The sequence below is a fragment of the Tubulanus polymorphus genome, chromosome 6 (assembly GCF_964204645.1).
Source record: "Tubulanus polymorphus chromosome 6, tnTubPoly1.2, whole genome shotgun sequence".
Lineage (NCBI taxonomy): Eukaryota > Metazoa > Nemertea > Palaeonemertea > Tubulaniformes > Tubulanidae > Tubulanus > Tubulanus polymorphus.
In genome coordinates, this window is record NC_134030.1 from 13,024,618 (window position 1) to 13,047,881 (window position 23,264).

A 23,264-nucleotide genomic window follows, 5' to 3' on the forward strand; every position below is an offset into this window, starting at 1 on the left:
CCTCCAGTGCACCAGTCGTCGTCGTTACATCGTAGCTGGCAGCCTTTGTGATTCCTAAAATAAAAAGGAAATAATGAAGAAATTTTTATTTTCATTGTTGTGTCAGCTGGGATGTATACAGAAATTTAAGCCGAAATGTCGTTGACAGTGTTTCTGATTGTCGGATTATCCCACAATCACAGCATCTATATCATTGCATCTACACACCCTCACAATCACATCATAAATAAAACCACAATCACATCCACTCACGGTCATAGCATCCACATCATCCTCACAATCCCAGTGTCCATTATCACTCTCACAATCACAACATCTATATTACCTTAAAACCACAGCATCTATGTCACCCTGATTTCATCCACGGCCGATTGTCGACGTGAGCTGGTGACATCAATATCACACCACAATCACAGCATCTATATCACCTCACAATCACAGCATCTATGTCACCCTGGGTTCACCCACTGCCGATTGTCGACGAGAGTTGGTCGACATTCAGGTTTCTGATAGCCGACATTCGTTTCGACAATTGGTAGACTAATCAGGGTGCGTTGTTTCTGATTGCCGATCGTCGACGTAAGAATCGGTCGACTATGATGATGCACGTATTCTGACTGGCCATTGCTGATTGTCGACTTGTGAAAACTGCTTCACGTGCCTCCTTCTATCGGCCAGCGCGTAGTAATTCTTTTCGCGGTGAAATGTCTTGCGACTAAACCGGATACCGGAGGTAAGCCAAGTTTTCAACGACCTAATCTATTTCTAAATATCATGAACTAAACACCATTGTGAAATCAAACAAATTCTAAACCACCCGATCCAAAAGCGTGACGCAATTCTACTATGACGTAGTTCTACAACGATTCCCATGAGCTTCAATTCAAACCGGACGCCAAGTGACGTCATTTTTTCGATTTTTTCAGCTAGTTAGATTCGGTTAAGAAGACACTTTGCAGTAAACGCATTATTAGGGCCTATGCGTTTATCGAAGGGACATCCTCCGGCGCCCGTCCGTCTAGGACTGAAATAGACTGGCAGTTGAACTAAAACGATGATTTTGAATCCATCTTAACCACTATTTAAGGAATGCAAAAAGTGTTCATTGATAGGGGTTGAATAAAGAAAAAAAGACTCCTTGCTATGAAAGTTAAGCAATGCCTACATACCAAATTTCAATTGGTAGGCATAAAAACATATTGTTAAATGTAATTTTATTCAAAAGGAGGGCGTCTCTTCTATCATGCAACCCTTTAAATGGAGACTTGTGCAATCCTTCAATACAGGTCAAGTTCATTATTTGCATTGAATAGTTCCTGCAAAGACTTATCACGTCGGACTGGTATTCGTTATCAGTCTGCCAATATTGGATTTATTAAAATCTTACCTATTGCGCCATACGGACGTAAAGACATACCAACAAACCAACATACCCACGACCGACGGGTATTTGTGAGATTTCCAATAATGGAATAATGGAACCCTCCATGGTTCCGTCGTAACGTTTAATACAGTTAGCCATCTTAGAAATAGGTCCGAATTTAGCAACGGTGCTCAAACCCGCGACCGACATTTTCGGACCATATAATTTTGGGTCAAGTCCAGCATCTAGAGGAAAATAGTAAAGGTGTGTTTGATTTTGAAATGGTGCGATTCCGCCAGAAATTAGACACTCAAACGCAGTCTCATATCAATGTTCGTTTGATATACCCTTTCGTTACACGTGATAACGCCAAGAGCTGAAAACTCAACCACAGGATAATGAGTGTAAAATATAAGCAATACAATGTAGTACCCAACATAACAGTCATTGTACACAACACCAGCCAAAGTCTTCAGTCTAAGCCGTGACTGTGCAACTCACCCAGGTAAATTTTACTACATGTATTTCTAGTGGTGCAGCTGGGAATTGAATTCACAGGATCAAACACTAGTATCTGTCAGCTACGAGCAATTATGGTTCAGATAATTGCTCGTAGCTGTCAGACAATCATGCCTGATAAAAAATCTCCATCATGAGTCAGTCTGTCGAATAAATGGGATATGATCTGATGCCAATCACGCATCAAAGATCGAAAACATAAGGTTTGTTTCAATAGATGCTCGATAGGTGGCTGTATACGTCAGCACGGTTTTAGCTTGTATGTACCGTTTTTCATTTAAGTCAAAGTCAAACATTATGTATTCTGAATCACAATTGATCAAGTCAAATTGCGGTGGCAGTGATGATCTTGTTTGACGTTAGTTCAATGCCAAAATGTGAAAAATCAACATGATTATTTTCCACTGGATCTACTGTATTCTGAACTGAACGAAATGTAGGCTACATATATAGAGTAATCCGTTACATGCGTTATACCGTTTTATACGATACTTCAAATTCCAAGTAGCCATCTTAAAGGTGCAACAATCTCACACTCAGGCTAATTGTTAAATGATTCTTATTCCTTATGCTCCGGTTTAAAACCAGGAATAACACATACATTTATCATAAAACAAAAAAGATTAATGCGGATTGATAAGAGACCCGGTGGAAACAACAGTGCTTAGAGATGGAGTAGTTTTTGCAGCCGATTGAGATCCTAAACTTGTGATGCCACTACGGGAGTTGTTCGGAGTAATGACTTGTTGTCGCAAAGACATAAGCGGTGCGCTGGTCGCTGGAATGAAAAAGTGAGAATCATGAATTAGAATTATGACGTTTCGGTTCGCGATTTAAGGATAAACGTCTAGGATCCAGTTGCACAGTAGTGAGTTAACTCTGAGTCATCCTCCTCGGCAGGGATTCGAACCTGATGGCATCGAGACTGTCAAGGGGAACCCTGCCCTTGAGTACCTCGAGTGCCCAGCTACATGCGCTCATCAGATGATGCCATTATAAGTCATTCAGAAATCCCGTTTTATTTTAGGCAAGGCTTTTTCACTTAAAAGTTTTTCCTTGAAATTTTTCTTAGCGATCATACGTATACAACGGGCTGATTGGACCACGCGTTTCTTGGGGCAAGCATGTGCATGTACCTGCGCACTCGGGCTAGTGTGAGACCCGATATTGAGACCCGGTGAAAAGGGCAATAATCATTAAAAAGAGGCACTATATGCACGAGTAGCGAGCGCCGGAAATTTTTGAAAAATAAACCCCGCAGGATTTGAACTTTTTTGATAGGAAACTTTTTCGGGGACCATCTGAAGATCTAAAAGGAAGCGCGAACTCCAGGTGCTATCCCCTTGATCCGCGCCTAAATCCCTGCCGAGGGATAATGACCCTGAGATAATATCAATTACTTCGTATGGTTTACCTTAAATCCTGTGGAACCGGGTCCAGACTGTTGTTTCCCCCTATATATACATCGTTTCCCCGCAAATATGTCGAAATAAACTATTTTACAATTGCTAGCCGCCATTTTGTTCTGACAACTATGGCAACATTACAACCGTGGTGAATCTCTATTAATAGGGAGGGAGAGAGACTGCTATATTACTATCAGCGTTCAACATTTCGTTTTTCTGAGCAAACAGACTCTAAGAGTCTGTTAGCCGGGGCTCTAAGTTGTCGAATCTGATAGAAGATGAATTCTATGTGGCGAAAAAGTGGAAAATATGTAATAATAATAATCAACAGAATTATCAAAAGTGTTTTCGACGAATGTCAGAAAACCCGGACTATATACTGAAATTAGTAATAATAACCACAATTATACTAATAATCATAAAAATAATAATGTAGTGTAATAATAATAATAATAATGATGATGATGGTGATGGTGATGGTGATGGTGATGGTGATGGTGATGGTGATGGTGATGGTGATGGTGATGGTGATGATGATGATGATGATGATGATGATGATGATGATTATTACTACCATTATACTGATGACATTCTCTCGTCAAACTATTGTTTAAACGTTACCGAAATGCGATAGTGTCTTTGCAAACACGATAACGACATTTTGAGTTGCAATATCAACTTACGAAGTCAAAATTTCGAGTTTATAAGTCAACATTTTAACTTCGATAAAAAGATAATATGACCACAATCATGCTCTTCCGTACAAATACCCTCCTTTAAGTCAAATTTAAAATCTATAGATATCTTGAGATTGGTCACCGATCAGATGACAATCTCGTACATTTTGTAGATTTGTAATCAAAATTGATTATTTATTGAATTCTTTGTTGTCGCAGGTTCCTTTTTGTTTCTGCGTGGATCGGAGTTCGTCGGAGTGCGTGTTGTAGGTCGCCTCGACAAACCTTCACGCAGAGAAAATCGACCCGTCACATTGGCCATTCAATTGCAGCGCATCAGCGCTGTTCGTTTATTTCATTTTCGATATTGTAATCTTAACAAAATCGGCGATGAATTTCATTTTCTTTTTGGATGTTTCAAATTAAACAATATACGAAGGGCTTTCCTCGCACATTTTTATGTAAAAACACCTAACACTGTTAGAATGTCACGATTACTTAATGCTGTAAATAACAATATCCTAATTAAACTCGTAAATTGTAAATTATGGCCTCAAGTTACGTAAGTAAATAACCTTTATATGCGTTTAGTTCTCTTATCATTCTATCCTGTATATTCTGTTCCTTTACTTTAAAGTTTTGTAAATTATTAGATATTGATTTCTTTCGAAAATCAATTCTAAAAATAACAGACTTTAAAGTTGACTACCCTGAATTGCTCAACCGTGACAAAAACTGGCCCTATTTCTTTTCATCGCTCTGGGGCCGGTTCCATAGTCATGGCTTAGACGAAAGACCACTCTAAGACTATCTTAGCTCTATAGCAAATCTAAAAGCTCAAGACCAGTAAGGTTTAAAGGTGACTTTTGTACTTAAGTCTCGACTATGGAACCGGCCCTGATGTTGCATCGTTGCAAGTTAAAGGGATGAATATTTCCAATTATTGAAAACTAGAGAAATACTAGGTATTGTTGCCAAAACTGTCAAAATCCGTCGATGGACCACTGAAATATGAACACACGCAACACAAATAATTTTCCCAAAAGGGATATGACCTAACTTTGCAGAAAAAGAGTATCCTAACAAAATGGCGACTAGCAGCTGTGAAATGGTTTATGATATTTTGATTTTAAATTTAACGGAGAACATTTCAACCATGATTAGATTGCAGCAGAGGATACTAAATCTGCCAGAGTTATCCATCGATCAAAATTGTTTATAAAAAGCGAAGTTGCCTATAACGGTTAATTGATGCTTCCTTCCCAACTTAGAAAACTAATAATTGTAGATGATTACAATAAGGAACGTTTGCTCTCCAACCGTGTCCTCAATTAAATTAATCTATTTGACACCCCAATATATTATCGCAGTGGCTCCAAACATTGTTGAAAGAGTTTCCGAACATTGCTATCGATGACCATGCAGATGGGAATGACGATAATTTGTCGAGGAAGGGCAATTGATTAGCTACAAAACTAATTAAACAAACTTTCACCTCGATTGTTTTCTTTTTTGGTTTTTGGTTGTTTTGGCGAAGCGTAGAAAATTTTCCCTGACGGATGTTTCGCGTTAATTGAACCAACGTCTCGGCGTCTCATATAGTCTGATATATGCCTTGATGAGCCTCCCTGTTGACGCTGACAACGTTGACGTGATCGTTTCTGTGGCATATGCCGACGAACCAATTCGACGATATCTTCGCGGAATAAATTCCATTCGGTTTGCTGCATGAAATGGCGGCAGAGTTCGTCGTCCGACGGGTACAATTTCTGCGATAGTTTCTCGACTCGTTTCACTGTGTCGATGTCCATCAGTTGCTTAAATCTGGATTTAGGGACTCGGACTACTTCACCACCTTTGCTTATAAGCGAATAGCGTTTTGTAGCTGCTTTCTCATTTAGAACAGATGTCATTCCCTGCATATTGATATAAGTCATTCATACATATGAATGGTTTTCAAGTCACATGTGAAACTCACCCAATTTTGAATACTTACAAATACTTCACCCGGTAATACGTGATCAATTTTTACGAATAGTCCAATTCCAATGAAGCCATCATCACCGACATCGTCTTCAATAAATGAATTCGAACGTACTAGCGTCGACCTTCTGCGAACGCGTCGCAAATGAGCCGATGGTGACGGTGAAGGAGAAGAATCATTCTGTGGTACTGAGGTTGATATTGTTACTCGCGCATTCTTAGACGCTGGGCTAGCACTATGAACGCGGCGTATTTCTAAATCGCTCGCTTTCTTAATCATTATGCTTGTGGAAGTCGCAGAATCAATCCCGTTAGCAAATACGTAATCGTCGATTTTCTCATCTGTAACACTTATATTTACTGAAGTTGCAGGTCTAAGATACAACTGTGCCGATTTTGTATAATGTTCTTTTAATTGTTCGGAGCTCTGAATCGCATGAGTTGACGTAAGTTGTACGTTGCGTGCATAGTACGTTCGTAATTGCTCTGTATTTTTCGGTTTTTCAGCAAGCGACAGCTGACGAATCAGGGATATATTACCCCCGGTGTCTTTCCCTTGTGCTTGGTCCCACGCCTGTTTCTCGGCTAAGCTACTGCGACAGTAACCTAAGGATGTCTCCATATCTAGTATGATTGATGGAAGGTCGTTATCCCGAGTTGGCCGTCTGTCTTCTGGGAGAAAATCATCAAAATCTGGGCAGCGTGTTAAATCGATCAATCTCAAAACGTCGCAACTCCCCTGAAATGACATTGAAAAATGAATATGCTATGACAAAACATGATATCGTGGGCCTATTATTGTTATGAAGATGAAAACGCGTATTCCTACGTTTTGGAGGTAGCGCTTGGGGATAAATATATGTGTACCCACTCGATACATCATTACAAGCGTCCAAAAAGAGCTACTGGAAACAACTGTGACAACTATTCCATCTACGATTAAGGTTTTTCGAGCAAACATCGCATTCAAGAATGTTGGTTGCCGTTTTTGACCCCTTTAAGAGCCCAAAGAGTGCAATGTTGTGACTTTTATAATTTTAGGTTGTTACGAAAAGCTGTCATGCTCGTATTGAAAACTTTGAAATTTTTTTCAAAAAAAATATTTTGTTGTTGTCAGAATCACCCCTAACGGGTGATCGGAGTCAACAATAAAAGATCCCTGGGGCAATTTATAAGTACCTGCATTTGGTAAATGTTATAAATTCACATAGGATAACTTAGCAAGGCAATTTTATAGACCTTTAGTAAAAGCTCGGTTTGAAAAAGAGAATAGTAACCATAATAATATTAATAATCTGCAGAAAACCCCAGAGAGTGATAATAATAGTAATAGTAATAATTTACAGAATAACAAAAGAGATGGAGAGAGATCCCTAAATAAGCTTACACAACTTATACATAGATACTTATTATGCGTTACAGGAGTTGTGGGTGAGTCGACGTGCACTGCGGCATCAATATTGGCGTTTAAAAATAGCAATTATGTTTATTTTGTAATTGAAAATATTTCATATCCTCCTTATTTTATTTTTAAGTATTGCGTCCGCAACTTATCGACGCTAGACTGGCTGCCGGTCAATCCAATCACTTAAATCCAAAATAACTTCATTGAACCTAGAATCCATCTCACATCATTCATCGTCAACGATGTAAAGCAACTAACCGTGGACGCAAGTTGGATAACCGCTCACTCGTTCAACGGACGTTTTTTAAATATTTGTTCCGACACTATATATGAAATACACAAAATCCAACTGAGATACCGTTTAGGTCAGACCAGTTTAGACTGGCCTTAATATAGCGTCAATAGATCCGACTTGATCGAAGTATACGTTATGTGTTAGTTTTCAAGGCATCAATAGCCTTTCAAACTATTTCTCTTGTTAAATATCAAGTGTAGCTATAGAAGCTTTTTAACGCCTTATAAAACGTTACCATTATGAAACCTAAACAATGTTAACCATTCAGCGTCATTTTACAAACGACAACCGTAAATCGATGTGCAAAACGTCATAGGTTTATGTGTACACATACAAGCTATTTGGCAAAATATTATTGATAAAGATGTAGAATGGCTCCCTGTGATTATATAATGACCTCTATTTGAACGTCGAAATGTTATATTGCATTGAATATCATGAGAAGACGTATCGTAATAGTAAAGGATGACATGATTATATCAGGAGCGGCAGGCATAAATAGAAATGATAAGTAAATCGGATTATTCGGTTAAATGGTGGATGTATACACGATTTGGAAGTCTGATATAAAAGTCAGACCCTGACATGGGGATGCTAGTGGAATGACGAAGCTATCTACGATCTGAGTAGGGCCGGTGTGAATTTCATCGGCGGCATCAAGTAGTCTATATAAAAACGTGTATACATATAATTTCAATATTCAAATGTTTTAGGAAATATGTTCGATATTAGGGGTATGCAGGTTTCATGAGATTAGCAATCTATAATAGCATAGCTGTCATATACGGCTCCGCATCCATTGATGGCATGTGTATAAGGTGACAATTCAATTCAATACTTCATTGATCCTTATCACATTGAAATTCCGGGATAAAATTCAAAACACTTACAAATATTAAAATAAGAAAATACAAAATACAAGACACACGGGTAATTCATACAGAATAACATGAATAAGTTATTTAAATGACAGACTCAAGTCTAGGATATCGAGTGACAGCCAAACCAGGCCCCAGGACCAGGCCGGGTGGCTACACGATATGCTCAAAGTCATGATGAAGCAGACATCATCAGAAGAAGCTCTTTCTTCAACCGGAGGCAATGAAGTTGCAGACCAGCTTAGAGGCAAAAGTGAATCGAATTCGGTCACAAGTTGACAATTTTTTTTAATTAGACCAGTCGAAGACTGCATCATCTACCCAATCGCCAAATCTCATAATTCCCCAAATTTCTTAAAACTTCGATTTCAAATTTGCAATTCCACATTAGCTTATCCCAGAAATTCTACATTTTTCCGCAGGCGTCAAATAATTTATTAAAGTTAATTTTCTTTTTTATGATATATAAGGTAACATAAATACAAAATAATCATTCTTGAGAAGTATAAGCTGTAATGAGTGATGGATTACTGAAATATGAATGAGTGAAATGGGTAAATTTGAAGGAATATCACGCTAAGGGTTATACGCTGAATTCAAGCAAGCGCGAACTTTAGACCTTGCAGCTTCTGGTATAATGTTATTACCGATTTTTACCAGCATGTGTCTTTCCTTGTAGAAGGCAACACAGTTAGACTTAATAATTCAGACCTACACAGCAAAAAAAACAAAACCGCCCCAAATTGTTTTTTTCATTGCGCCACCCACTAGAACCTTCTGGGCAAGTATTCCTATAAGTTTATGTTTGTTGCACTGTCCAATTTTTTCCAGAATCAAAGTTCAGATGAATCCTAAGCAGAACAACCACAGAGCTGCAAACACTTCTTTTGAGGCGAAAATTAAGGTAGTTGATTACCTTATTGAAACTTTATTGGAAATGTTTTCATAAATATTACTTTATCTAATCTTAAGAAAAGTTAAGAAAATAACTACTGTGCATTAGTACGTAAGTGTAGATGAGGCTGCATCATTTTATATCGAAAAGTCCTGCTACAATAGATTTCACCGAAAATGTGCAATGGTTCTAATAAACAATGAAAGTTCCAAAGTAAAAGTGCTCAGATTTTTTATCCATATAGTTACTTCTCATAATATTGTTTTTTTGACTGATTGGCTATCAAGGTCTATATGCAATGTTAAGCACAAAATCGCAATCCAACAAAATATAGTCTGTTCCCGCAGCGATAGGAGGTGAAGTTCAACTTTTTTGAAATGTGCAGTCCAAAAATAATTTCGCAATATCGCATCCATTATATCTGTTCCATGACAACTGCATTTTTGGCATCTGGTACCAGTGAATATGATCGGAAGTTTACGTTAGAGGAATAGCAATTTCAAAGTAGATCCGATGAAACCAGTGTTGCATAACACAGTAGAACATACAGACCAGCAGAAACCACGTCTTTATTGTAGATAGGTTGCACCATTCAAAATCTTTCTGACACAAACTGAAATCAAACAAAATGTACCAAATAATTTCAGGCATCATTATAACATGAATAGCTACCATCTGATAAGGCTTCTCGCCTCAGTAAATCTCCATATTATCCGTGATATATCATGGATACGGAAAATCCACGATCATGACCTTAGCATGATAAGAAAGGTTCATTCATTATGTGGGAATAACTTGACTTGAATAAATAATATAGCTCCAACGGGGCACTACGGCCAGCGTGTTATCGCTTTTTCATTCATCTGCTGGTTGTATTTGTCAAAATACACTTCCCGCTGAATTTAATTTACACAGCACGATCAAGATTTTTATAAGTAGCACAGACGGCACGAAGGAATACCTCAAATCAATCTTTTCCCGTCGTCTTATTGGTTCGATTGCGAAATAAAATTCATTTGGATTTGATGTAATTGTGTCCATTGAAATGAAATTGAGTTGGATTCCATATTGTTTTTTCATTGAATTTGCATCTCGAGCATATGGTTAATAAGCATGGTCATCCATCCAATTTGAGGAATTTAATTAGAAAAACTATATTCCCGAACATTGTGCAATTTACAAAGATAAATTTTTGTAGTGCAAATCGAAATTCCTCCCAAAAACCAAATAAACCAAAGATTTCACATCGATCTTGAAATACAATTTCATCACTTAAGATAAACCCGGAAGTAAAACAGTGGACCATACCAGGAGTTCACGTGCCGTTTCAAAAGTTTTAATAATTTCATGAATAGTAACACGGCCGGAGATTACGTAATAATTTAGCTGATCATATCCGGGCGAAATAAATTAGATTGAATTTGATATCGCCACGGTAAACTTAATAACGTACGCAAACACGGTTGAAGAAATTCGCCTGCCACACCATATATTTCGAAATCGGTCCAGTTTTTAGCTTAGGTTATATGTCTAATTTAACAAACATGTATTAACGACGAACCGGTGGCGTTATTTACTTTTTTCAAACGTTATATACAGTTATATTTAAGACATCGACGATATAAATCCTAGTCAGAATTCTATCAGCATACAAATTTCGTATGCAAAATTAGATATTTATATCATATTCGGCAAAGAAAACTAAATGCACCAACCTGATTCACGTACGTCAAAATGGCAACGTCTTCCTTGTTCAGCTATAAGTATAGCCTTATCACCGTAGCAAGCTTGGACCGAAAAACGCAAATAAATAGGCCCGTGCTTACTAATATCTTTACTTTGAGAAATATCAAAATACGAAAAAATGATATGAAATGTCAACCTATGTAAAAATGCCTGGTTAATGTAATAAAGATGTCGTGAAATAATTTCGTGGGTTAAAGAACTCAAATAGAGTCAACTAAGTAGATAAAAATCTAAAAATTCTGATGATGAACACCCAATTTAAACGAAATTTGAATGTTTTGGATGCACAAAACGCTAAAAACCTGCGCACAAAACCCCTGTTCCGCTTTATCGAATAGAAATGGCAAATTGAGCAATACACGCGCGTACCTTTGAGACAAAATAAAGCCATTCCGACTTCCTGGTATCTTGCACAATTACCCGGTTGTAATTATGTTCTTCGATTCTACTAAGAAAACACAAATCCTCCACAGCTGCTGGGGACCATGTCTTGAACATCTCTAATCGACTGCAGTTATAAAAAGGAAGAAAAGAATTAAAAAACCTGAGCTCGATGAGTTGTGGTAGTTCAATATGACCAGAGATAGAGAACCAGGGGAACTAAAAGGCACAAATTCCTCAGTCTATATTCTTCATGATGAATCAAACCGAATGATTATCGATTTTTTAAACTTGCGAACGAAATTACGACTATATTACACAAAATGATAAAGAACGCGGTTATTAGATACAGTAATTAACTGCGCTTACCATGGCTCTAACTTACACTAAGATATATATTTTCAGTAACTGGATGTTATTTGACCCATTATCATTATATCGAATGACGTTTAATAACTTTTATAATTGATCAATCTAATAAAAACACATTGAAATTTGGGCCTACGGGACAAGAGATTTACAGGATTCTCCAGAAAGGTGAAGAAAAGATTCACATGGCAGTTAGTTAATTCTGATTCAGCGCCCAAATTAAGGACTCAAATGCTAAGGGTGTAAGTATTCTATCTATTCTGGAATAAAATCCATCATTGTTATTACCTCCAGCTTAGATTACTTTCTCTTAGATCCAACTTTCTCTCATTGACTCGTACTTCACACAACACGCGCGTTTGCACGATAGAAAAAAGAAACTTCGAATAGACAGAATAATTCGACCACTAAGCAATCTGTAGTAGGCTTCGCATCTAACGCGGTAACCACTAGGCTATCGTGGTGGTCACTTCGTTCGAGCGCCGAACAGATATAGCATGGAACTGTATCACGGTTGCATGAGGCTATACGGTGTATATCATTCATAGTCACGTGGACTGCACTTTTAACATATATAGCATCAACAAAATACGTTTTCTAGATTGTTATATTTGTTCGAATCTATCATTTCGTTTACATGATGTAAGTTCTGTCGAATCTGATAGGAGATTCATTTTATGAAAGCTTTCTTGTTATAGATGGAAAGAAATGATGATAATCAGCAGAAATACGAGAACAACTAATCAATCAACATTCATTTATCGTCATCGTGTAGAGCTTAAGGGAAGGTCAACGGGATATAACGTTTTTGGTGGTCACTCTTTGAGTACTGATCGGCTACTTTACGCCTATCCTCTAGAAAATGCAAATTAGGGCGAATGTTTTAATAGCAGTATTTCGTCCTGTACATTGAGTGAGCTACAACGCAGTCTCAAATGTTTTGTGCCTTTCTCAAAATGTATCAAAATTGAACTAATTTATAGTTCATAAATCCTCATATATTCATGAATGAACGGTTAAAAATTGTTGAGACATATCGATTCTGCCGTAAAATCAACCTATTAACAGTCCCGAATGTGGGATAATGTCGGGCTTTAGAGAACATAATGCCCCCGAGGTCTTCACATTTACAGATAAGATTACGTAAGCGTGTCGCGCGTTACACTGGACGTATCGGCCGCACTCCGCTCGGTGGCGCCACCGCGCGGGATTTACGCGAAGCAGCAAACACAAACATGGCCACTCTCTCAATTTTCAATGATAGAAATCGTGTGTGCATTTCAATTATTTCGGCTGTTAGGGTTTTAAGGCACAATATAAGTTGATGATGTGATATGGCGATGTTAATTAATGATAATTCCGCAGTGAAGCTAGTCACGAACGGTGCCGATCGAGTGTACAGCTGCCAAAAACACTGAAATGTGCGTAGTTGCGTAACTATTTGCAGTGAATTGCAGACGAAACATGAAGCCTTAACGGCCGTTTAAAAAAAATTTATACCAATCGCAATTGTAAAATAAAAATGAGATAGAACCTAAGTTAAAATTCTGGCCATTTCTAAAATGTTATTAATTATTATTACTAATTTTAGTCAGTGCGGAACGTTTACTTTTCCAACAATAATGAGGGGTGGTAGGTAGTCATGCAATTCAAGTCATCATTTATTACACGTTACTTCCGTGTTGTTGAAAATCTCGCGAGTCCTGGACTAAACCCCAATGATCGAACAATGTGGATCTGTGTGCTGGCCACAAATGCACACAGATCACACTACACTACCCATTACACACGCCAGTACCCACAGCTTTCATATATCCATCCAAATATTTAGTGGCTTTCTTCCTGGATAGGCACACAATTGAAATATGAACCGTGCGTTCATTGATTATCACATATTAAGAGGAGCGCCATTGTGAAAATTGACCTTGGGACGAATATTCTCCCGAAGTCAATCGATGGAAACTTGACCAAAGGGTTCGATATTCAAACAATATACTTAGGGAGGAATATTTCTCCCAAGGTCAAACGAAGAGAATTTGACCTCTAGGCGCAGAATTAATAGGTTTCAACATATTCTAACGATGGCAACCGTTTCGTTTTGAACAACGACATTGCTCTACAGTCAGGTAAATCAATCAACCATGGGTTGACGGTCTTTTCGCACTGAAGGCCTTCAATGACATACCCGGTAGCTTCATTTCAACTCACCCAAGAAAATCCTTACGATATTGTAATTCTTTCTGCATAATGTCGAACAAACCGTACTCATAGAAATCTTCACGATCTACTGCCAGCATTTCCGTTTCGTCGAAACATACAATCGATGCATTTCTCCTCGTGTTTTTCAACAGAGCTATTTCCTGTTCAATAGAAATTCAACATTTTTGATAACGTCCTTTATATTTCAAACCTTACCACATGAAGACCGTTAGATTATATGACTAGATAGGCGGCCTATCAAACGCGCACTCAATCGGTACCCAAACTCTTTGTCACTTGTCTACCCCCAGAGTGTAGTGTGATTTCTGTCTGTATGGCTATAACTCGTCAAATCCTAGCATATATTCCATGCTGAATAGACGTGTTTCTCGAGTCCACAACATTCTCTATCCATTATGGATGAAATATTGCCCAGTGGGTGAAAAAAATTTGCATAGATTTCATCTTTATGTAAATTTCATGTTTTTTGTACAAAATGTCAGTATCGTATCTGATTGTGTAACCTGGTCTGAGTGCTGGCCCCTCCAGATGGCACCACTAGCAACTACTATTTTAACATGTATTCGATAGAATTAAGGAATGACATACTAAAAATATATACAATTAAAATCCGGTAGGGTAACTCGTGGGAATCGAATCCCCAAACAAGGGGTCTACGTATATCGTTGTAGTCTTTGCATAATAGAAAATCAATAGAAGGAACAGACATCTCAACTTAGATTCAAGATGCAAGGTACATTTCTCTCGACATAGACTCGATATCAGAGCTTCTTACCCCAAAAACCTCTCCTTTACGTAGTATAGATACTTCCGGTCTGACAAATATACTATCGCTGTCTTTATCGAACACAACTGAGACTGCTCCAGAAAATATGAAATAGAAACTCTGACCCACGTGACCTTTTCTTACAACAACTCGATTCTTTCCATAGCTAAAACAAGAATTTGAATTAATGTCAATCAATCAACAATTGCATAGGCTATACATTCACCGAATCATCGAGGCTGGTTTACCGCATTCTTTGTAATACGCAGTGTAGTGCTCGATGAAATTCAGAGAAGTTTTGCAAATGAAGATGGAAACTCTTAATTGTGAAATTTCAATGTGTGTAGTTTTAAAGCCCGCCACAAATGCCACAACATTTGTTTCACAAAAACTTACAACACGTATTTCACAAAACGTTTTGGAAGAAAGTTTTGAAAACACGTTCAACGCACATGGCTCAACGAACGCATACAGAAAATATTCCTTGCACCATGGAATCCATGAGGCAACAATAAAGTCAGTAATTCACATAAATTTTTGTAATGCCATGTATTGCATTGTTTCGTGAAAAACGTGTTTCTACGGAAGCGTCCTGGGGACATAATTAATGCTTTTATTTTTTGGTGATTGAAAAATCATAAAATTAAATAAGAATTTGATTTTTTTTAATGTTATGTTTTTTCGACCGGTGTCGATTTAATTCCGACCTTTATCACGGAATAAAATCATGTTTTATTAAATGTTATGTTTTTCGACCGGCGGTGATTTTTTAAATTCCGACTATTTTCACGGAATTAAATCATTTTTATTAAATGTTATGTCTTTTCGACAGATGACGAATTAATTCCGACTTTTTCACGGAATTAAATCATTTTTCATTTAATTTTATCTTTTTTTCGACCGGCGTTGATTTAATTGTGACTTTTTTCACGGGATTAAATCATTTTTTATTTAATTTTATCTTTTTTTCGACCGGCAGCGATTTAATTCCGACTTTTTTTTCACGGAATAAAATCATTCGTTATTTAATTACGTATATTTTCGACCGGCGTTGATTTAATTCCGACTTTTTTCGCGGACTTAAATCATTTTTATTAAATCTTATGTTTTTTCGACCGCTGCGATTTTATTGAAATAAAAGCTAAGATTAAGAAAAATGACTTAATTCCGTGGAAAAATTCAGAATTAAATCACCACCGGTCGAAAAAAGAAAAAAACTAAATCAAAAATCATTTAATTCCATGAAAAAGTCTGAATAAAATTAACGCCGATCGAAAAAAGATAAAAGTAAAAGAAAAATGATTAAATTCCGTGAAAAAAGTCGGAATTAAAATTGACGCCGGTCGAAAAAAAGATCAGATTAAATAAAAGATGATTCAATTCCGTGATAAAAAATCGGAATTAAATCGCCACCGGCCGAAAAGAGCTAAAATCATAACATTTCATAAAAATCGAGTTTTTATCTAATTTCATGATTTTTCAATCGGCAAAATTATTTTGAAAAATCAATTATGTCTCCTGGACGCTTCTGTACGTTTCTATTCGGCGTTTTGTGTTTTGCCCAAAATGCACAAATCAACGTTTCTTCAGTGCCGTGTGCGGCGGGCTTTATCTAACCGGTATTCGAAAAACGCCTAATGAAAAACACCGAATCGGAAAACTCATAACACCTGATTCATAGAAACATCCAAGAAATTGACCTAAATCCCTTCGTGAACTATGTACGTAACGTTACATAGTTCACATAGGAGTGCGTGGAGCCCCGCTTGTTCCATTTTCGTTTCTACTGTCGTTTCGACGCTCGTTTGGTTACACAACCAAAACACAGGCTTATCTATGTTTACTATTTCATATTAAGACAAGGAGTAATTATGATAATAAAAGATATTAATTTTTCATATGGAACCTATAGTTTATCATTTTTTGCTCAAGTAAGTTCCGGGGCTGGACAATATTTAGTCTCTCATTGGTTTGGTATTATCTTTATAAGGTTCACATAAGCGTGTTTGTGTACCGTTTTGGGGGATAATTTGATAATTTGAGGCTATTTTATCAGTCTTTGTGTGCGTTGTACCTAGGAGCGTAGGTTGTACCATATTCATGCATTCCGGTTTCAAAATTCAAGAAAGCCGTTTTATTAGCGCGGCTTTTGTTTTCGCATTATGTAATTAATTGCTTGCACGGTGGACATTCTTTCATCATCCTATAATGCAGTTTATGAGTAGGAGTCTCGTTTAAACCGTTGATGATTATATTTGAGTTGGATTTTGAGTCTCAGTAGATAGTACAGTAACGAAATTAGGTCATTTTCTAGGAATTAGGCGTTATGCCTTTTCGGATTCGGTGTTTTTCTTTAGGCGTTTTTCGAGTACCGTTATCTAACAGTTCTATACTTGTCTGAAACGGAGGTCTACTTACTGACAATATCTGACAACTCGACACAATAAATCCTGCATTTCAACTGTATATTTTCTGAAACTATGTAGACCTCGTAGTAACTGTTTGATAGTAGCTATATCTTCCTGTGTTCTATCTTTAGGTAATTTCATTATGCATGCTTTATCCCTATCAGGCCATGTAAACTAAGAGAAATAACAATTTCATTTGAAGGATTATTTTCCATTTAAAATGTAGCAAACATTTAAATGGAGACGTTCTACAACAAACATCTCACCAATTGAAATTTGTATCTGTTCCTTACTTTTGCTATTCAATTGTACGCAATTGAATAAACGATTTTTGATAATCTACAAAAGAATTTGCAGCTCCGTGCTGGCTTATTATGGTAGAATTTACCTCGTACTTCGTCTTGAAGTCTTTTGGATTGAAGTAAAGTTTATTGTTTTCGTTGTTATCGTCGACTGATGAATAGGGTCGTTTAAGACCAGCATCGAATACTACCGAACCAGAATATCTCTGAAAAGCTGTACACACAGTGCACATCAACTTCACAACTCGAACCCACTTCTTCCATTTTTCAATTGCCTAAAAAGAAAAATGATGGTGTCCTTAGGCTAGCTCGCGCATGTCGGGCTGCAAAGCGATCCGATTCAACTGAGAAGAAAAGAGTAAGATTGTCATCTGTGCTCATTTCAAGCTTGGTCGGTTTCTTCCATGCTTGTAAAGTAGCCTATTGATTAAACACAAACCATTATAAGCGTACAGGAGCGCCAAAGGCGCGCATGGGGGGGGGGGGGGGTCTAGACCCGCCGAACGTTCTAATCCCAAAGTTACTCACTCATAGAGATGTGAGTTTGATTTGACTCATTTTTGCTCAGAACCGCGGGCCCTGATCAGGCATTCTTTGTTTTTTGTCAATTATTCTGTATTATTGGGGATAACAGGTTATGCAATCCCGTAGTAAGCTAAAAATTTTTATTTATTCCTCAATTTCGGGATTCGACCCTTATAGCACATACAAATAGATACTGGGGCTTTCAAAGTTAATCATTTCATATTTGAGATTAGAAACATTTACGCGGCAAACAAATCAAACCAGAGACATTTCAAGCCTATGGTAAATATTTTTTCGGGATTCGAACCTAATAGAAACTTATTAAAGTTCTTATGTCATGATGTCTGCGCGCAACCGAAATCATCGGCACGCCATCTGGTAACACAATAGGTTTATCCTTGATAACGTGAGTTGATCCTTCACGTCATGACATTATCCTACACGTTATGTGTTCATCCATCACGTTACCACATTCACGTTATAGGTTGATCCTTCACATGATGACTTAAGCGTCTCTTTGGTGGGGATGGCCGCCCACAGGCATGAGCAGGAAGCTTCTTATATCATTCTTATTAGGTTAAACGCGCGTGCGAGACAAATTCAAATTTGCTATATTTCTCAATACCGACCTTCTCAAAAGGGTGTGACTACCGGATCATTCACAACCACCTTTTGATGGCTAGTGGGGGTCTAATCCTAACCATCCTTTGCGTCCTAGGTGGGATCATTCCTGGTAAATGGCGAGCGTTATCGCGTGAACGCGTCACTTGCAAAATTCCGAGTTTCCTAGATAGATTTGGGATCTATCAAGCCCTAAATATACGTGTGGACAAGACTCGAGCAGACCTCGATGTTCATACTGACTTACAAAAAGAAATTGGAAAATTTCCAGAAAATTGCTCTTGATTTGCGGTAGCTTTTAACAGCTGTGTAGACCTGTATGAAGTGTAGTGAAGTGTCATCACGGTTAGATCAATTTTCTCAGGATTTTTATATGAATCCGCTTACACTGTACATATTGAGTATTTTGTACACTTACTCAAATGACTGATCGAAAATATTGAACACAAAAGATTGTTGGTTTTTAGCAAATTTAATATTTCACCAGGCACCAGGCCCGTACACAGAATGTTTATAGGGGGGTTCTACTTGGGAAAAGGGCAATGTCACCAAAAAGGTACCGAAGTGGTGGCGGTGGCCGGGCTGTTGCGACCAATGGAGGCGCGAAGCAATGGGTTGAGAAAAATTTTGAACATTGTCATTATATACCGCATAATCCGGTCTTCCGTGATTCGGCAACTACGCCTCTAAGAGTCGTTTATGATTTGTATTTGTGGTAAGCCCAGCCTGAATGATTATTTATGATAGTTATAAATTCGGATTTTGTGCTAATTTTGAAAAAGCATTTCTGCAGATACTGCTGTCTCCGGAAGACCGAGATTTCGTTAGATCTTTTTTGGTTATCGAACCCACAAGATCAGAATAGTGATTTTCATGTGTACAGATTTCGTGTGGTTTTATTCCGGGCGAAACCCTCCCAATTGAATGCTACTTTGAAATTGAATGCTACTTTGAAATATTGCTTAGAACATATCGGTAATGAAAGCTGTTGACATGACTCGTAGTTTGTACGTGGATAATATTATTTCCGGATGTGATGAGTGATGACGTACTTAATTTACTAGAGTATTATCATTCGTCGCGGTCATTGTTATCAAGAGCAGGGTTTAACTTAAGAGAATGGACATCTAATTGTCAAGATCTGAATTCAGTAGCAAAGTCTGAAAATGTACATAGTGATCAGAATTCCGTATGGAATACGGAAAACGATACGCTTCGGTTAGCACACACTGAATTAGATGTTGATTGTTGTCTGACAAAAAAACGATAAATTATAAGGGATACACCCAAAATCTTCGACCCTTTGGTATTGATTAGTCATGTTACGATTAGATCGAAATTGTTGATTCAGAAAATTGGGCTCATAAATTTGATTGGGACGAACCTTTGCCTTCTGAAATCAGAGAACAATGGCAAGCAATAGTACTTGATTTGGAAAGAGCAATGAAACTATCAATTTCTAGGCAGTATTTCAATCATAACAATATGAAAACCTATCAATTGCATGTGTTTGCTGACTCAAGTGACAAGGCTTATGACACCATCGCCAGTAATAGGGTATATGTCTTTTCATACCAGAGGTCGAGAGGTCGAGCTAATTTTCACTAACTCGCCCCTCTCAACCTCTGATATGATAAGACATATAGGCTACCCTAATACTCTAATAATATTCATATAAATGAACATTATTTATATGAGTATCATGTAAGAAAATCAATTATATATTAATTATAACAGTGTGAGTTAAGTGTGAGAAATAATTCATATTTTAACATTGAATATTCATATTTGAATGAATTAGATTTATTTTAATAAAAGTTTTGTTATAAAAATGAAGAAAGAAGATGAACCGCAATTCAAAATCGAAATCAAATATCTGCCGCCACAATAACAATACACTTTCGCATTAGGATTAAACTTTTAAAATTCATTATCTAAATCACATTGAATTCCAATATTTGATGAATTTTCATTATAGATAATTTGTTTATTATCAAAATTAAAATAATATAATTGTCGTTTTTCAATTCTTAAGTCTAATATATCGTTGTAATCTTTAGAAAGAATTAAATCATCATTTCATTCATTAAAATGAGTTTTAAGAATGTTTTCATCTAAATTACCTTTTATAATTCAAAACTGTATTAAATACTTTATGATTTTTGACGCCATTATCTAACGTATCTATAAGTTCAGTGATTAAATATGTTTCATTTGATAATATTTGATTAATCATAGTAATATTATCGATTTTATATTGGCTTCCATACACAAAATTTGTTGCTGAGATATAATTTTTAATGTTTTAAATAATGAAATTAAGTTATCAGTTTCTTTGATTTCGATTTTGAATTTCGGTTCTTCTTCTTTCTTCATTTTTATAACAAAACTTTTATTAAAACAAATCTTACTCATTCAAATATAAATATTCAATGTTAAAATATGAATTATTTCTCACACTTTACTCACACTTTTATAGTTAATATACATGTATGATTGATTTTCACATATATGATATTCATATATATAATGTTCATTTATATGAATATTATTAAGGTAATAGGGTATAGGCCTATGTCTTTTCATATCAGAGGTTGAGAGGGGCGAGTGAGTGAAAATGAGCTCGACCTCTCGACCTCTGGTATGAAAAGACATATACCCTATTACTGTCGCCTATCTGAGATGCGATAATAATTGTTCTTTCGTAATGGCCAAAAATCGGGTCTCACCGATCAAGAAGCGTACCATTCCGGAAATGGAGCTACTTGCTGCGTTGCTAGCAGCACGTTTGGCTGCTTTCATTAATAGAACATTTTCGGGCTTGAATCGAGAAATTTGCTTGTGGTCCAATAGCACTATTGCTCTTAGCTGGTTGAAAACTGAAATAATTCTCCCAGTTTTTGTTGCGAACCGTGTAACTGAAATAAAGAAATTGTCGAAAATGTCTAGTTGGAGATATTGTCCTACGAGTTCTAATCCAGCTGATTTACTAACTCGAGGTGTTTCTACTAATCAGCTTCAAACTGCAAATATATGGTGGCAAGGTCCTTCTTTGTTGACTGATTCCCGATGGCCTGAATTGAATTCTGTAAATAGTACTGCAGTAGACGAGATATTGTTTCTGTTGATATTTGTAATACTAATTTAGTGACAAATAATGACGTTGGTGTACACAGATTATAGAAATAGGGCGCTTTAGTTCTTTGCTTAGGCTGTTACGTGTCACAGTACTTTTAAATAGGTTTATCGATAAGTGTAGAAAACGCATGGTTAGTGCCGACACAATTAGTGTATTAGAGTTAGAAATAGCCGAGAAGCAATGGATTCGTAGTTTTCAAAAACATGATTATGCTAATGTTATACGTTTAATCAAAATCGGGTCGAAAAAGCGTAATAATTTGGTGAAACAGTTTAGATTGTTCGTTGATGGAGAAGGCATCTTGCGCTGCGGTTGGAAGCTACACAACACAGCGTTATCAGAAACAGCCCGATCTCCCGCTCTTTTGTCGAAATATCACCATTTCACAACATTGTATGTGCATTATAACAAGATAATGCACGAGGGTTCAGCGGAAGTAATAGCATATATCAGACAGGATTAGGCCCTATTGGATTCCGTGCATTCGTCAAAGAGTGCAGTCTGTTACACAAAAATGTAAATTAATGTTGTGTGTAAATTAATTACGGGACGTCCTTTCAGACTTCCTAATTCCGCACCGTTACAGTCGATACGTGTCAAAGAAGCGCCTCCTTTAATCCATGTCGTATGTGTTGACTTTACAGGAGCATTGTATACTAAATCTGAAAATGATAAATCGGACCAGAAAGTATATATTTATTTCTTTACTTGTGGTATAACCCGAGGGATACATTTAGAGCTTGTGAGGGGAATGGATGTCGATTCATTTCTGCTAGCGTTTCGGAGATTTTGCGCTTATAGATCGATACCCAGGGTAGCTATTTCAGATAATGCCGCAACATTTATCTGTGTAGCAGAACTTTCAAAATTGTTAAATTGGCTACAGTAGTCAGATTAAACGTTCGTGGCAGCGAAAGAGTGGCGATTTATTCCTCGAAGAGCACCTTGGTTCGGAGTTTTTATGAGAAACTAATCGGAGTCGTTAAAACATGTTTAAAGGAAGTGCTTGGTCATGCTAGAGTAACTTTAGACGAGTTGCATACATTGTTGATTGAATGCGAAAGTGTTATTAATTACCGCCCTCTGACGTACGGTTCTAGTTCTATTCCAGACATTGAGCCTCTAAATCCGTCACATTTATTGCATGGACGGCGTATGACGAAGCTTCCGCATCGTGCTGTAGATGAAAACGTCATCAGCGATCCTGATGATGGGGCTACACGGAATTACGTAAGAGGCAAGTTCGTCGAGCGTTACTTATGCAGCAATTCTGGGACCGATGGAGAAACGAATACTAAACATCGCTACGAGAACGTCATATTGCGTCTAAAATCGGGAGTGATATTGACTGTGTAAGGGTCGGAGA

At 37.2% G+C, this 23,264-nt stretch overlaps 1 protein-coding gene across 2 annotated transcripts in view; it reads right to left on the reverse strand.

The window, feature by feature from the left end:
- Nucleotides 1-1,253: 1,253 nt before the first annotated feature.
- The window catches only part of LOC141907455 (cyclic nucleotide-binding domain-containing protein 2-like), a 36,079-nt gene continuing 14,068 nt past the window's right edge, over nt 1,254-23,264 (reverse strand). For both annotated transcript variants that reach the window (XM_074797103.1, XM_074797104.1), the window contains exons 3-10: nt 17,700-17,888; nt 17,322-17,485; nt 14,913-15,069; nt 14,126-14,277; nt 11,537-11,675; nt 5,962-6,687; nt 5,461-5,881; nt 1,254-2,660 (exon numbers count right to left, since the gene is read on the reverse strand). In XM_074797103.1, the coding sequence (XP_074653204.1) occupies nt 2,506-2,660; nt 5,461-5,881; nt 5,962-6,687; nt 11,537-11,675; nt 14,126-14,277; nt 14,913-15,069; nt 17,322-17,485; nt 17,700-17,888 (2,103 nt within the window). In that variant the 3' untranslated portion in view covers nt 1,254-2,505. The remainder of the gene's footprint in view (nt 2,661-5,460; nt 5,882-5,961; nt 6,688-11,536; nt 11,676-14,125; nt 14,278-14,912; nt 15,070-17,321; nt 17,486-17,699; nt 17,889-23,264) is intronic.